This window comes from Penicillium argentinense (assembly GCF_028826775.1).
Source record: "Penicillium argentinense strain IBT 30761 chromosome Unknown utg000004l_segment0_segment0, whole genome shotgun sequence".
NCBI classification, from domain to species: Eukaryota; Fungi; Ascomycota; class Eurotiomycetes; order Eurotiales; family Aspergillaceae; genus Penicillium; species Penicillium argentinense.
The window spans coordinates 3,965,414-3,980,208 of NW_026622663.1; the positions used below are offsets into that span (position 1 = coordinate 3,965,414).

General features: G+C 52.5%; 3 protein-coding genes across 3 annotated transcripts; 2 read left to right on the forward strand and 1 right to left on the reverse strand.

The window, feature by feature from the left end:
• Window positions 1–445: 445 nt before the first annotated feature.
• Window positions 446–2,492, forward strand: N7532_004401 (DUF4246 domain-containing protein; the record flags this gene model as incomplete). Its single annotated transcript, XM_056616895.1, has 4 exons — window positions 446–636; window positions 689–770; window positions 833–1,870; window positions 1,923–2,492. 4 exons carry the CDS (start codon window positions 446–448, stop codon window positions 2,490–2,492), a joined length of 1,881 nt encoding a protein of 626 aa, XP_056477252.1.
• A 358-nt stretch (window positions 2,493–2,850) lies between these two features.
• N7532_004402 (DNA-directed RNA polymerase III core subunit RET1) lies at window positions 2,851–6,562 on the reverse strand (the record flags this gene model as incomplete). The annotated part of the gene is made up of 2 exons (XM_056616896.1): window positions 2,851–6,429; window positions 6,503–6,562. The coding sequence occupies 2 exons, from the start codon at window positions 6,560–6,562 to the stop codon at window positions 2,851–2,853; spliced, it is 3,639 nt and encodes a 1,212-aa protein (XP_056477253.1).
• A 4,227-nt stretch (window positions 6,563–10,789) lies between these two features.
• On the forward strand, window positions 10,790–14,474 carry N7532_004403 (uncharacterized protein; the record flags this gene model as incomplete). The annotated part of the gene is given in 4 exon segments (XM_056616897.1): window positions 10,790–11,059; window positions 11,657–12,078; window positions 12,162–13,500; window positions 13,518–14,474. 4 exon segments carry the CDS (start codon window positions 10,790–10,792, stop codon window positions 14,472–14,474), a joined length of 2,988 nt encoding a protein of 995 aa, XP_056477254.1.
• Between the last annotated feature and the right edge of the window lie 321 nt (window positions 14,475–14,795).

Genomic DNA, 14,795 nt, shown 5'->3' on the forward strand with positions numbered 1-14,795 from the left:
TCCGGTGGATCCCTAACACATTTAGTCACCATGATCATCAAGTCGTGTCTCCGGGGTTTATCTGTCAATCTCACTAGTGCCACGGGTACTTGGTACTAGTATCTAACATCCAGTGTCTTCCGCCGGTACCGTTGAGCCCGGAGCGTGATTCCGGGATCCGCATCGGCAGGGCTGTTGGTAGATCAATATATACGATGCATGTAGTGGATGACGACGGCAGTGATGCATCATTCCAGAATACTGACCTCTTTTCGGGATTACCTTCGCCGCGCATCTCGCCTGAGCTTGGTTTGTTCTCAGTGTTGCTTTCTCACTCACCCTTGTGTGGACTTTCACTGAATTGGTCTCCTTGATCACGGTGAGCTTCCCTCCTGCGATCTACAATCACGACGTTCGCTAAAACAACTCAACATCGCAGCGTATTTACTGAATCTCGTGCAAAGCAATGTTCCAGAATCCGGGCCACGGGGAAGGATTTCTCAACGTCAGCAAAAATGTGGACTTTCGCTTCCTTCTTCCCGGATTTGGCCGACCATTAGATTGGGCTCCGTTCGAAAAGAACATTTACGGAGTCGCAAGCCGGAGCATGTTCCCGACGGCTGCAGATGATCGAGATATCGAGAATGGATACACCGAGTATGCCGATGTTCACTGGTTTTGTTCAAATTCAACGCTGAGAATTGATCAGGTTGCCCGTACAAACGCTTCGTGAAATGGCCATGGTGGCTGTCATGGAGGAGATCACCGATGTTCCTGAATGGTGGAAGAAGGTACTGAGTTGAGTTCCCACCCTTTATATTACGGCTCTCTCTAATCAATCCATCCGGGCCAGATATCAGATCCCAAGTTTGCAGACGAGTGGAAGGAGAAAGCTATGAACAGCGGCAGAGATATCACACAAAACATGGCCGAGTGGATTATTGATGAGCTCGTATACAAGGCGATGATTTATGAGAGGTTCCACTCCGTCGCGCTCTACAATGGAGATATCACCAAGTCGGACACCAACGTACCCGACTCTCTCATCCAAAGCTTACAATCTGCAATAAAGGTGCTAGAGATGAGTCATGAAGAGCTACAGTTCTACCATCCACGCACTCGGAGCAAACAACGAGACCTTCTTGCCATGACCTTGTATCCACTCGTTTATGGCAAGAGTCGCATTCTTCCTGACAGGCTCATTGGCCTGGACGATGCACTGCGACACGCCGGTCAAGGTGAAGTGATACCTGTACCCACTGATACTGGTATCACTAGGGAGGATATGGCCTGGCGGGTACGAGCTCGAGCAGACATTTCCAAGAAGCCGTTCAGTAAGCTTTTCCAGATTCTCCCGTCGGACTGGGAACTTGGTGACGATGGCCGATGGCACATTGCGACATACATCAATAACTTACATCCCGTCAAACACCGGGACATATACAAGATCATCGAAGACACCTTCAACTGCCTTGTCCCGCAATTCAATATGACCATCACCCCGCTCAAAGATATGCTTCACTCTCGTGCCCGCATCGAATACCACAAGGCCGAATACTACCCTGTCTCGAAGGAGGTCGCCCAGCAGGCGCCACAGATCAAACCTCGCGAGGCACAAAGCGAATTCGAAGAACGATACGAGAAGTGGCGGATGGAGCACTATCGTGTGATCCAGCCCGATGCCGGAAAATTCATTCCTTGGGCTGTGCCGCCGTGTTTGATGTCCAAGCTTCCAGAGGATCTACCTAGTGCTGTTCGCATTGAACAGGCGGTTGACCTCAACAGAGACTACAAGGATCGTGGATTGCAGGTGATCACACGGCTACTGGGTGTAGACCTCACTCCAGATGACCCGTACTTTCAGACAGACTGGCACGTTGAAGGCCAAATGGTGAGGAAAGCCTAATCTATTAACATGGAAGCGAAACTAACAAGATCTCAAGAACGAACATATCTGTGCCGCGGCTTTTATCTTCTGCGAGAACGAAAACATGGAAGTTCCCGTCATGGAATTCCGCAACATCGTCGAAACAGCCATCCTCGGAGAAGTGGAACATGAACCCAATGACTTCATCTGGCTCCGGCAAGTCTACGGCATGGACAACGGCGAGCCGGCTCTTCAACGACCAGGCTCGATTAAATGCACTCTCGGACGCACCACGATAATCCCCAGCACTGTGCAGCATCGCATCACCAAGTTTGAGCTCTCTGACAAGTCGAAGCCTGGTAGAACCCGTGCGCTGGCCTTCTACCTCGTCGACCCCAATATCCGGATTGTTTCAACAGCAAACATTCCACCTCAGCGACTGGATTGGATCTTTGATGCACAGGCTGAGGAGGGAGATCTTGCGAAGCCGATGGCTCAGTTGGCCGTGGATAATAAGCACGAGAAAGGAGACATGCCGATGAGTTTGAAAGAGGCGCTTGGGATCAGAGTTGAGGCACTGAATGAGCTCATTGAATTCACGCGATATCAGCATGTTGCGTTTGAGTCTAATGTTTTGATGCTTTAGATGATTGGATTCGGATGCTTTTTTGTGCCCTATCTCAATTTTTTCCATGAATGCGATCTATCATTATTCGAATTTTCCTTCCTAGACCTACAGCCATTGAAGACCCAAAGAGGCTTTTATGGGCCAGATGGTCGGTCATATTTCAAATTACTGTAGCCACGTTCTTCTAGTCTCCTACATATTTGAACTCCTCTCATTGATGATACACTAGTGTACTGTTACGAGAGCCGGTGTATTGATTGAAATCGCCGCGCTATGCCATTGATGTTGAGAAATACACTCACTATATACGAATACCCAGATACCCTTCTTTTTAATTCCGAAAACACCACATCATATAGCCCGAGAATGCAAACTTCTACCGACCCTTCATCTCAGGGAACTCATCATCCAGCTTCAACCGCGGAGCTACATTCATACTCATCAGCTCCTGAATAAGAAGCTTGGCGGCATAGGGCATGACCATCTTGACAACGGAGCGAGAAGACTTGCATCCGGGGCACCAGTTCAGATATCCCATGAAGCCACACTTTTCGCAGATGTCCACTTCGTGTCGATCGGAGGAGATCATGAGACGCTCGAGCAGAAGTTGGCTGGTTCCGTAGGCAATCAGACAGTCGCGCTCCATCTCACCCAGACGAAGACCACCGTCACGCGAACGACCTTCGGTGGGCTGGCGAGTTAGAGTGGCAGTGGGACCACGTGCACGCGAGTGCATCTTGTCTTGAACCATGTGCTTCAGCTTCTGGTAGTAAATCGGGCCGGTGAAGACGTAGAATGGGAGGGGCTCGCCCGTAATACCGGAAGTGAGCATGTCCTTGCCACCGTAGCTGAAGCCGTGGTCGATCAAGATCTGCGACATCTCCTCGACAGGGCTGCCTCCGAAGCAAGTACCGTAGCCGTGTTGACCGGATAGAACGCCAGCTTTACCAGACACCAATTCCAACATCTTACCGACTGTCATTCGAGACGGGAAACCGTGGGGGTTCATGATAATGTCCGGATTGATGCCTTGGTCGGTGAAGGGCATGTCGGCTTGATCGACGATGATACCAGTGACACCCTTTTGACCATGGCGAGACGAGAACTTGTCGCCAACCTCAGGTCGACGGGTCTGACGGGTTAAGATTTTGATCAAGCGTGTCTCGCCCTCGGTGGCGGACAGCATGACCTTGTCGATATACGCCGGGTCGGGGAGCTTGTAGGCCATCGGTGCGGGGTTCCAGGAGATGGGTTTACTAGAGTCGGATCCCATGAATCCCATGGTGTGTGCTTGATCTGGGACTCTTTTGTTGACGTAGACCTCACCCGACTTGACCTTCTCGCCGACTGCGGCCAGACCATCAGCCTCAAGCAGTGCATGCTTGAGAATCGGTGCATCATTCTCATATTCTGGGCCAACGAGCTCATCCTTCAAGCCACTGGGATAACTCTTAAGATTCGTAACGTACTTGCGGAAGACCTGGCAGCGTCCGAATCCACGGTCCACTGAGCCCTTGTTCAGAACCAGGGCATCCTCAATATCGTAACCAGAGTAACTCATGACAGCAACGGTAGCGTTTTGTCCAGCGGGGAGCTGGTCGTATTTGGTCAGCTCGATGGTCCGAGACTTGACCATCGGCTTCTGCGGGTATACCATGAGGTAGAGAATGGAATCGATTCGCTGGAACTGGTTCGACGCAATTGCTCCAATGGCTTGTTTACCCATGGCACTTTGGTATGTGTTTCGGGGAGATTGGTTGTGGTGGGGGTAAGGGATAAGACCAGCTACAGCACCGAGAACAGTGAAGGGCTCGATCTCAAGGTGTGTCGTGGCTTCGTTGATATCCTTCTCATAGATAGAGATGTAGGAATCATTCTCTTCGTTCACATCAAGATATTCGACAAGACCTTGGGCCAGGAAATCGTCGAAAGACATGGTACCATCGCGCAGTTTCTTCAGGTGGTAACGCCGAACGCGCGATTTGCCGTCCTCCACGATGATAAGTGGTCGGCAAATACGTCCATCATCCGTAGCGACATGCACCGAACTTTGATGATGGTTGATGTAGATGCTCACGAACTCTGAAATACGACCCATACGACGGAGTCGGCGAAAAGAGTTGAGGAAGTGCTTCGGGCGTCTAGTCAAAGCCGTCGGTGTACCGTTGATAGAGATGGTATAAGTTCCGGGTGCATACAACTCCATTCCGCTGACAGTGGCAATGTCTTCTGCGCCTAGCATAAAGATCAAGTTCCGCACCGGGCCTTCCTCGTCGTTGGTGGTGATATGTGTCATAAGAGCCAAATTCTTGACCAGACCGCATGCTTCACCTTCGGGTGTATCCGCAGGGCACAGCATGCCAAATTGAGATGGCTGCAACGCACGAGGGCCACTGACCTTCCGAGTCTTTTCGAACTGACTGCTAATACGAGTCATCATACCAAGGGCAGCAATGTAGCTGAGGCGACTCAGCACGTGAGTAACACCAGCCCGCTCCATGCGGAAACGCTTCAAGCTCCAGTTTCCAGTGGAAATGGCGCGATTCATTCCTTGGGTAATATGATTGCCGTGCATGCTCATCACGCTCCAGGCATCAAATTGTTCGGCGCGGTTTCGCTTGTTTAGAACTTTGTCGACATTCATCTTGATATCGTAGCAGAATTTCTTGAATAAATCTTCGAATAGCAAGGCCAACAGTTGCCCTGCCAGTTCCAGGCGTTTGTTTCCAAGGTAGTCGCGGTCATCCACCATGGATGCATCGTTTTTGGCCATAAGGACACGACGGGCCATATGAGCCACGTAGATGGCCTTCGGTCGGAAATCCATGTTCTTGACTTCAATGTGGGAGATGATAACGGATGCGATAGCCTCCAATGCCTCTTGAACATGGGTTCTGCGGTAGGCACCTTGCTTGCGGTTGATCTTGATACGACTGCCAATCCATTCCAGAGCCTGCTGCTGAGTGTGAATACCCAGGTTGATAGCTTCCTCGAAATTGATCGCAAAGTCGTCCTGATAGACACTGTCAGAGCCAGCAACCAGCTGAAGCATCTCCTTATCGGTATGGATTCCCATGGCCTTGAGCAAGACCACAATTGGAATATCCTCACTCAGCACGTTATGCTTCACGACCAGTCGATCTTTCTTCAACACGATGTAACTCTTCGACTTTCGCTCGTTGGAAGAACTGGTAACCGAGGCCTGAACGATCTCCTTCTTTGGGTCGGTCTCCACAATGATACGATTCTTGCTCAACTGTTCTTGGACAAGAATGACCTTTTCCGTTCCGTTCACAATAAAATAGCCACCAGGGTCCAGTGGGCACTCGTTAAGAACAGTCATTTGCGCGGGGGATTTGTTTGCCAACGCACACTTGGAGCTGCGGAGCATCACTGGCATCCGACCAATTGAGACTCCCCTACGATGAACTCTCTGTCCTCCCCTAGCGTACTCAAAATCAACGAAAATCGGTGCCGCATATGTGGTGTCGCGAAGTCGGCACTCCTGTGGGGTGACGTCCGACTCGAATTCAACACCGGCATCCTGCATTTCATCGGCACGTCGAGGCGATCCAACATAGACATCCGTAAACTTGACGTAGAACCGGTGGTCGACATCACTCTGGATTATAGCGCTTGACTCCACAATTTTCTTCAGCTGCACCTCGACGAAGTAGTTGTATGAGTCAATATGCTGCTTGACCAAACCTTTGACCTTGAGGAATGCGGGCAGTAGGTTCCATTTGTCCTTTGCCGTATTGATCGGATCCGTGAGCGACTTGTTGTAGTAGAAAGGCTCCAGAAGTGCATCGAAAGGGTCTCGAGGTTTGGCATTGGACTTGGCCCGAGGAGCCGCCTGTTCATGGCCGGGAGCATTGGCGGCACGTTGGCCCTCGTTGACGGCAAAGGAAGCACGTTTTCTCCTCGAAGGATCGGTCGCGGAATGGTTCATAGCCTTTTGCCACAGAGAAACTCAAGTCAGTATTGCCGTTCTATAGTGTATGTTGGGATCAAAAAACTTTTGTTACCTCCGAGGGGCGCCGACCGGGCACGGTCGCAGAAGCCTGCGACTTTTTGCGAGGCGGCATGGTCGCTAGACAGCTGAGGTTGAGAGATACGAGCTCCGCGATCTCAATCCACACAGGTGTCGGAAAATCAAGCGACTGGAGTGCGCATCTGCCAGTGTCATGCACCGTGGAGGGGAAGCCGACAAGAAATTTGGAGACGGCTTATCTCATCGCCTGCTACCCACATCGGGCTAGTTTTTGTGCCTCAGGCATCACAGATTCCCTTGTGAGAGCATCTGGAGACTTTCTCGTCGTAATTCAGCAAAGATTCCATTAAACTTCCTTCGATTTTTCATCTGATCTTAAATAATTCCTAGTCTAATTTCAAGTTTGTGACCAGCTTGAAGATTGCGTACATAGTGCCATGCTGAGTCTAGGTATCGAAATCAAGAAGCCATTACCTACATAGTTGTAGTTATATGGTGCGAAATTAGGCAGTGCATCATATGGGTTTGCAATATTTTCGACATGGACCTGATGTATATCTGCGCTGTTGTGTGCTGTAGGACTTCCAAGACGGGCATATATAGAAGTGTATAGTGTGTATTATGATTAACCACTTTCGCGTGGTACATCCAGGAAATCTTTGGAATCGTTCCTCTAGAATCGAGGCCAAAGTGAGAGACCCCACATAGCTACAACAGAGTCGCTGCGCTGTGAGATTAAAATTCCTCATACAATGCTCCTAATGATGCATGTTAAGATCAAGAATCAAACCAACGCCTCTCATAAAGAATTGTGTTGGGATTGTTTCTTGGGATTCAGGGATTACATCTGAGTGGGGCCTGAGACTCATCGCACATGCATCTACGGAGTACTTCAGACGATTCTGATGTCTGCACGGACGACCGGTTTAGAACCCACAGCCTGCATGATCTACCTGGCTATGGCTCAGTGGAGATTCGAGCGAATCTACACCACCCGCGATGCCCCTTTCAGCTAGCCTGACTCAGAGTGGAGAGCAAGTAGCCACGGCAATTTATGATTCCAGACTGAAGTGGCGGCAACCCCTCCCTGGTTCGATCCCAGAGCAAATAGTCTGAATCTGAGATACGGGCTATCCCATGACAACCAGGATGGGGTTTGTTATTAGAGATGGTTGCACAGCGGCCATTGCTCTTGTGCCACGCTGATTTGTCCGATGCCTCGAGACATGGAGCCTTGCGATTCTTGATTCGGAAATGAGAGAGAAATCGGTGATGTCTGTGGCGAAGACATGGCTTGACCGAAACTTGTCTTGCAAATCGCCACACTGGGTGTCGGGGATGGACGGTAGGTGGTGTACATCTTCCGCCCAATTTCCCCGAGGTCGGGAAGAGAGCCCCTTGGGAGCCTAGGAATACCCAGTCTCTTGGAGACGTCGATATTCAGGGCCCCCAATCTTGAGAAATTGCGCAGAAGTACGTCTCCGCACCGATCCCTTGTCTTTAGTGTAGTACATGGTACGGAGCTGGAGGAGGCCCGACTATACCGATTGGGAATAGGATTTAGATCCCAACAAAGAAACGAAGCACACGTGGCTGAGGATGGAATGGGCCCCGGCTGCGGCGAAATTTCTCTACCACTTGCGGGAGGCACAGGAAGCATACTGTAGGGCTAGGATGTACTCCGTACTTCGTCGCCGCAGGAAGAGACAGCGCTATCTCGATCATCCGGCGTGTTCAGGTGTACTCGGTACATCTGAGGGACTTTCCATTGACTGCCAGTGCTCATACATTGTGCCCATTGACACCCTTCAAGTCGATTGGCGGGATGGACCTTTACAAGACATTAAATATGCTCATGAGGACTCTACGAGTACGGGATTAGGAACGACCGAGTCAGCCCCCCTCTCTCGGCGATACCAACGGTGTGGGAAGGCAGACAGGGATGGGAGGATATCGGGCCCGGAGGTGTCTCGATCCATGTCAGAAACCATTGCGAATCGGTCGAGGCGCAATTTGCGTTGGGCATGAAAGGCGGCCCCCTCATTCTTTGGCTTCTCTCGGGCCGCGATGGGAGGCGCTGACAGGCAATCCTTCGGGAGTGGCACTCCACTCTCTGTTCAATAGTTCCGTCGTCTATTGTCCGAAGAGAGCGCAACGATTGGAAAGCCGGATGGATGTGTCATTTTGCAGAGCACTGAGATCATCACGTCGCATCATCCGAGCGAGGGATTCCCGCAATAAGCGTCGGATCACACGGACCTGACCAGCGGGGACAAGATCTAGAATCCGCTTTGCCCAGGACGATTGGATTAAAAACGCGAAGAGGGGAAGCGAGAAGGGCGATTGATTGGCGATCGCCGGTCCGATTGCCAGGAAGTGCCTCCATCCACGGCGACTGGGGTTCGTGCAGGATCTCCACACCATTGGTATGCTCGTCATTCGGTGGATCAGGGGCTCCAACCGACGCGATCAGCACGGATGGCTTGTATCACGTTCACCGCTTCTCTCGCCAGTTGCCAGTTGCCAGTCGCTGGTAGATTTGCCCACAGTGCAGTGCCCACCGAGGGTCTTATCGCGTGGCTCTGCAATCATTCCGTGCTCTACTTTAGCTGGGGGATCTGTGATCCAGCAACCTAGCAGAAATCCACCGAAATCCAGAAGAAAAAAAAAAAAGGAAAAAGAAAAGAATGGAGAGCATGGCAGCCCCCTTTCTTTGTATGGTGGATCCGATTCGGCGTCACGTAGATGGTTCAGCTATGGGGGAACCTTGGAAAGCGAGGGGCGCGAACCATTCCACGCGAGTTCCAGCACTCATTTGCCAGTACTCCTAATGGCAGTACTGGCAAAGTACAGTACTGTAGTAGACGGGGATTGCTCATCAGTGCTGAATCCTCGAAATTGCAGGACCTGTGGGTAACGGACAGCGGTAATTTCGTCTATCCGGTACCCAATTCGAAGTGCACATCGCTAGGGCTCAATCCAGGCACGCCGCCCCCGAGCACCCTTAAGAGGGCGATCTGCTTGTCACACCGGCGAGACCGCACCACTCGGCGCGTCTCCACTCGCTCACCACGATACAGTGGCTGCTCAATTGGCGTGGGCAAGACGCACCTGCAGCTGCCACGCCGCGACCAGCACATCTTCTTCTCTCCGCTCTTCCCCCTTGCGCAGGCATCGTAGAGCCATCTCCCAGTCCGGCGTGGAATTCAACCAACGGAGCTGCCATGACTACCCCGGCTTGTTAGCCCCGACAGAGCTGCACCCTGGTGGTACAGCCGAAGGGCGTGCGCCAATCAGCAGCGAGTCTCGATCGATTTCCGAGTAACGATGGCGATTATCTGCTGTGGCCGTCAAGTTTCGCATGGGTTTGGTGGTGGAGAGGTATATAGATGCTGAGGACGAGGCGAGAGTAGATATTGGCCACCAGGGGAGGTTGGCAGTGATGTATTTGTGTCCAAGGGGGCGGTGGCCGTCGTGGACTAACCTTGTAGATGGCAATCCCCCAGACTGCTGGAGTAAAACTGCTTGTATCTCCCAGTGCCCGCGTCGTAAGAAGCAGCAGATACAGCTGAAGCCCTAGGCTAGGGTAAAGTCCAGCAGGGCGTTCGTACGGCGATTGCCGAATAGGGTTGGCCTAGTCTCCCCGCTCTTTCGCTCTGGAACATCTTCCCAGCCTCTCCCCCTTCTTCTTTCCTCCCACCGTCCTCCGTGTACAACATCTCTTTTGCTCGTTCCCGTCCGCGTTCCGGCCGCGACACACTCGTTTGGACCTCATCGGTTCTCTGCGGTTTCGCTAAGTGGAGGCCCTTCGGCGGTAGGTGTCTCCATCCCACTCTGCAACTCCCTGCGGCTGATCTCCGCACCCTTCAGGAACACACCACGTCGATTTTTTTGTCTACATCCGCCCGATAGATGCTGTCGCGGTCTCTGGCCATCGATCTGTGAGACTTCTGTGCGCGATCTGTGTCCTCTCGAGGCGTTCATTGTGTGAGTACGCCCTGGACCGTGCCCTTTTTTCCCGCCAGCGATCGTCGCGCCCACCCCTCAGCCCCTCTCGACCTTCCCCTTACTTGGAGACAACCTCCTCCGACAAGCACCACCACACCGCCACCCCCGGTCAAAGCCTGCTCGACCAGGCCGACCACTGTCGAACCCCAGATTTGCGGCGGGTGTGCCACATTGCGGAGGCTGGTCATCGGTTCCCTCCGTGCGGACGCCTTAAAAAGTGCTCCGACACTTGTCAACAATCGTGGAGAGACCATCTGTGTGCTGACGGAATCGGGTCGAGCTGTAGTTGAACTGCCCAGTTGCGTTGCCCACCATGGCCTTCAAGAATGGGCTGAGTGAACGCCTCGACGAGCTCCGATTTCCCTCCCCTCGATCCCCACCGTCGGAGTCTGCATTCCCGGGATATACCTCGCTGTCACCGGGCCATTCCAACTTTGTCTCGGGCTTCTCGCGACCTGTCAGCGATGTGCGCGCCAACCTGCAGCGTCGGTTCACCACCGACTCGAGCAAGTTTTCCTCCTCTTGGAACTACTTGAACCAGGGCACCGCTCCCATGGCGGACCCTCTCGACCTGCTATCTTCGGTAAGCTTCAGAATTTCTTTCTCACACTTTCTGCGTTCACAGGGGCACTGCTGGGGGTGATTGCACTCATTGTGTGAATGTTTCTACTGTGAAAGGGCCAAATAGTTGGCACTGGAGTAGTGGGCACAAGGAACGCCTGGGTGTAAAGGTGGGCGAGGACGGCTTTCACATGTCGATCGTAGGCGACCGTCTCAGGCTACGCCCGCGAGCGAGCTTCACTTCCTCAATGGGGGAACATGTGAAGCCTCACTTTGACCCTCTTGAGAACCATCCTGACCTCTGCTGCCTAATTCACTCGGTTCTTCCCTCAAAACCCACCCGCTCTCCTTCTCTTCTCCTACCATCCTCACCATCTTCGTTCCCACACATACTCGTCCTCGGATTCTTCAGCAGCTCTTCCTTTTCACCCCTCCAAATCCACTGGCATTCTCTGAGGGAAGCCTGACAGTGCTCACTCATTGCTTCACCAAGCTACGTTTCGAATCCTCTGCCTCCCTTATCCTTATTAGTCGTTCCCGTTCCATCCTTAACCCGCACTCCAACTGCCCAACATATACTACTTTCTATCTCACCAAGTCCACAACTGACTGTGCTCAGTTCGAGAAGAAGCGTCAGCATATCGAGTACATGCGTGAACAGAAAAGACGCTTCGAAGAGGACATGAAACTCCTCGACATGCAGCACGAGAAAGAAAAGATTGAGATGGACCAGCTGGCCCGCGATCTGGCCAAGGCTGGTCTCGGTGGTCCTGCGAGTGAACCCACCACTCCGCCGGAATATCGTGAGCCTCCCGTGTCCGCTGCGGTGTCTCGCCCTGGCCGATTCTCCACGTCGAGCGTTACCTCGTCCCCGGGCTTCTTCAACGTTTTTGCTCCCTCTTCGCAGCTCACTTCTCCTCAAGCCCCATCCCACCCGAACCAGCAGGCCGATCGTTTCGTTGGCCATTCGGTGCCTGGTTCGCGCCGCAACTCCGAGAAGGAGGAGTTCGTTATGGAGTCCAACTTTCGCCCGGGTCCTTCGTGAGTATACTCCTTTCATTACGATGTCCTTTTTTCGATTTCCGTTTTGGATACATCTTGCTAACAATTCTGTCGGCATCTAGTCTTCACCGGTACTCTCTGCCCTCTAGCAATTTCAATGGTCAGTACCGACCCAGCACCTCCGGTTTCAGCGGCTCTGGCGTCGATTCGTTCGCTGCGACGAAGCATCTGTTCCCCAACGACGATCACAAGCCTCTCATCCGTGACGAGGATCGCCTTTCGACTCCTGATATCAAGGGCTACATAAAAATGACTGAGCCCGATGACAAGTTCCCGACTCTGTCGCGCCGGGATGGCTCGAACATCCTCTCCGCTAATCCCGATGCCTTGGATCTTGCTGGCTCGCGCACCCCCGGCCCGGATACCTACTCGTTTCACAGTCGTCATCGCTCTGCTCATCAGAGCATGCCCCAGAGCCTCGGAAATTTCCGTTTGGACCAGCTGGGCAATGGAAAACCGGTAAGCGATGAGCACTCCAATGGCTCCCACTCTCGTCGCACCGCTCGCCACTCCCTCGGCGAGGGCTTCACCTTCCCCAGCGAGCGCGGCAATGATGCTATGACCCCAATTGCTTCGAGTCGGCCCACTCCGTTGCAGTCATACTCCACCAACGATTTACCCACTGTCAAGGGGACTGGCAATGGTTTCGATGCTGCCATCACGCCTCCAAAGACCCAGGCTGAGCATCTCCACCATCACAACACGAGCATGGGCCGGATCCCCAACAACTCTGTCGGCTCCCGCTCCGCCAAGGAATCCCCTGAGGCTGAAACTGTCAAGACTAGCCAACCCACACACACTATTCTTCAGGCCAATGCTGCTCCTTTTGGCCCCCAGTTTACTCCGGCCTCAACCAACGCCGGCGTTCCTGGTGTTCCTGGCGTTGTGGCTCACAATGCCCTGCAGTTCCCGATGTACGGTGGATACGGAGCCCAGCCTTTTGTCAACCCCGGCGTCTCGGCGAACAACCCGATCCTTCCTATGCCAGCTGGAAACCCGTACTCGGGCTACCCTAACTTTGCTGCCGCCAGTGGATTCCCGCGTCTGAACGAATCTCCCACCCGAGGTGGAGTCGGACATCGCCGCCAAACCGAGAGTAGTGACTCGAGCCAGCTGACTCGATTCTCAAACCACCCTCTGGAGTCTTACAAAGGCGATCTGTACACTCTTTGCAAAGACCAGCATGGCTGTCGATTCCTTCAGCGCAAGCTGGAAGAGCGCAACCCGGACCACGTTCAACTCATTTTTAGCGAAACCTACATGCATGTCATTGAATTGATGACTGATCCATTCGGTAACTACCTGTGCCAGAAGCTTCTCGAGTTTTCCAACGACGAACAGCGAACTGCTCTGATTAACAATGCTGCCCCCAGCTTGTCAAGATTGCTCTCAACCAGCATGGTACCCGTGCTTTGCAGAAAATGATTGAGTTCATTTCCACTGAGGAGCAGACTCAAACCGTCATTCGTTCTCTTCAAGACCACGTTGTTGAGCTTGTGCAGGATTTGAATGGCAACCACGTCATCCAAAAGTGTCTCAATCGCCTCGCCGAGAAGGATGCCGACTTTATCTACGAATCTGTTGGTGCCAATTGTGTGATCGTTGGTACTCATCGCCACGGATGCTGTGTTTTGCAGCGTTGCATCGACCATGCTTCTGGTGACCAAAAGGTCCGTCTGATTGAGCAAATCACGAAAAATGCCTTTGCGCTGGTCCAAGACCCCTTCGGCAACTATGTTGTTCAATACATCCTAGATCTTGCTGAGCCCGCCTTTACTGGACCTCTGTGCAAAACCTTCCTGGGAAATGTCCCGGGCTTGTCCAAGCAAAAGTTCAGCTCCAATGTCATTGAGAAGTGCCTGCGCACTGCGGATCCCGAGAGCCGTCGCGCCCTGATCGACGAAATGCTCGGCGGCAACGAGCTGGAGAAGATGCTGCGTGACTCATTCGCCAACTATGTGATCCAGACTGCGATGGACTTTGCTGAAGATGAACTGCGGACTCGAATCATCGACGCTATCCGACCTATTCTCCCTTCAATTCGCCAGACTCCTCATGGTCGTCGCATTGCTGGTAAGATGCTGGCATCGGAGTCTAACGGTCGTAACGGCGGCCAGGTGACTCCAAACGAAATGAGCAACACATCGCAGGCGCAGATTCCAAAGCAAATGATGCAAAAGCCCTATGGATTCCAGCAAGGCCCTGTTTCGACCTACAACGGACACAATGCATTCAATGGACCAAACGCCCTGCCCACTCCCGTGCAAAGCTCATCCAACACCCCTCCGGGTGGCCCTGCCGACGGTTCGATGTTCGGTTCTCCCGGCAATGCTCCCGGCCTGGGCGTCCAGAACCAGCTCTTCACTTATTACTGAACAGGGATTTGTACAGCCCCCTTTGTGCATATTCCCCCGTCCAACTGTACCCATATCCGACATGATGCTACGATATTTTGATGATTTCACGGAATTTCACACGACTGTCATCAGAAGCGGGCTCCAGTTGCATGATCTACTCTCCGAAGTTCGTTGCAGCAAATTTTCCAGCCCATTCGTCATTTTCGCCTACATTTGACTTTCGTTTACCTCTGCATATCTCTGCATATTGCGATGCGTCACGACTGTTTTCCAAATCTGGCAAGATCCACGCATTGCTAGATGCAGTCTGCATTGGGATGTTTGATCCTCATGCTCCCT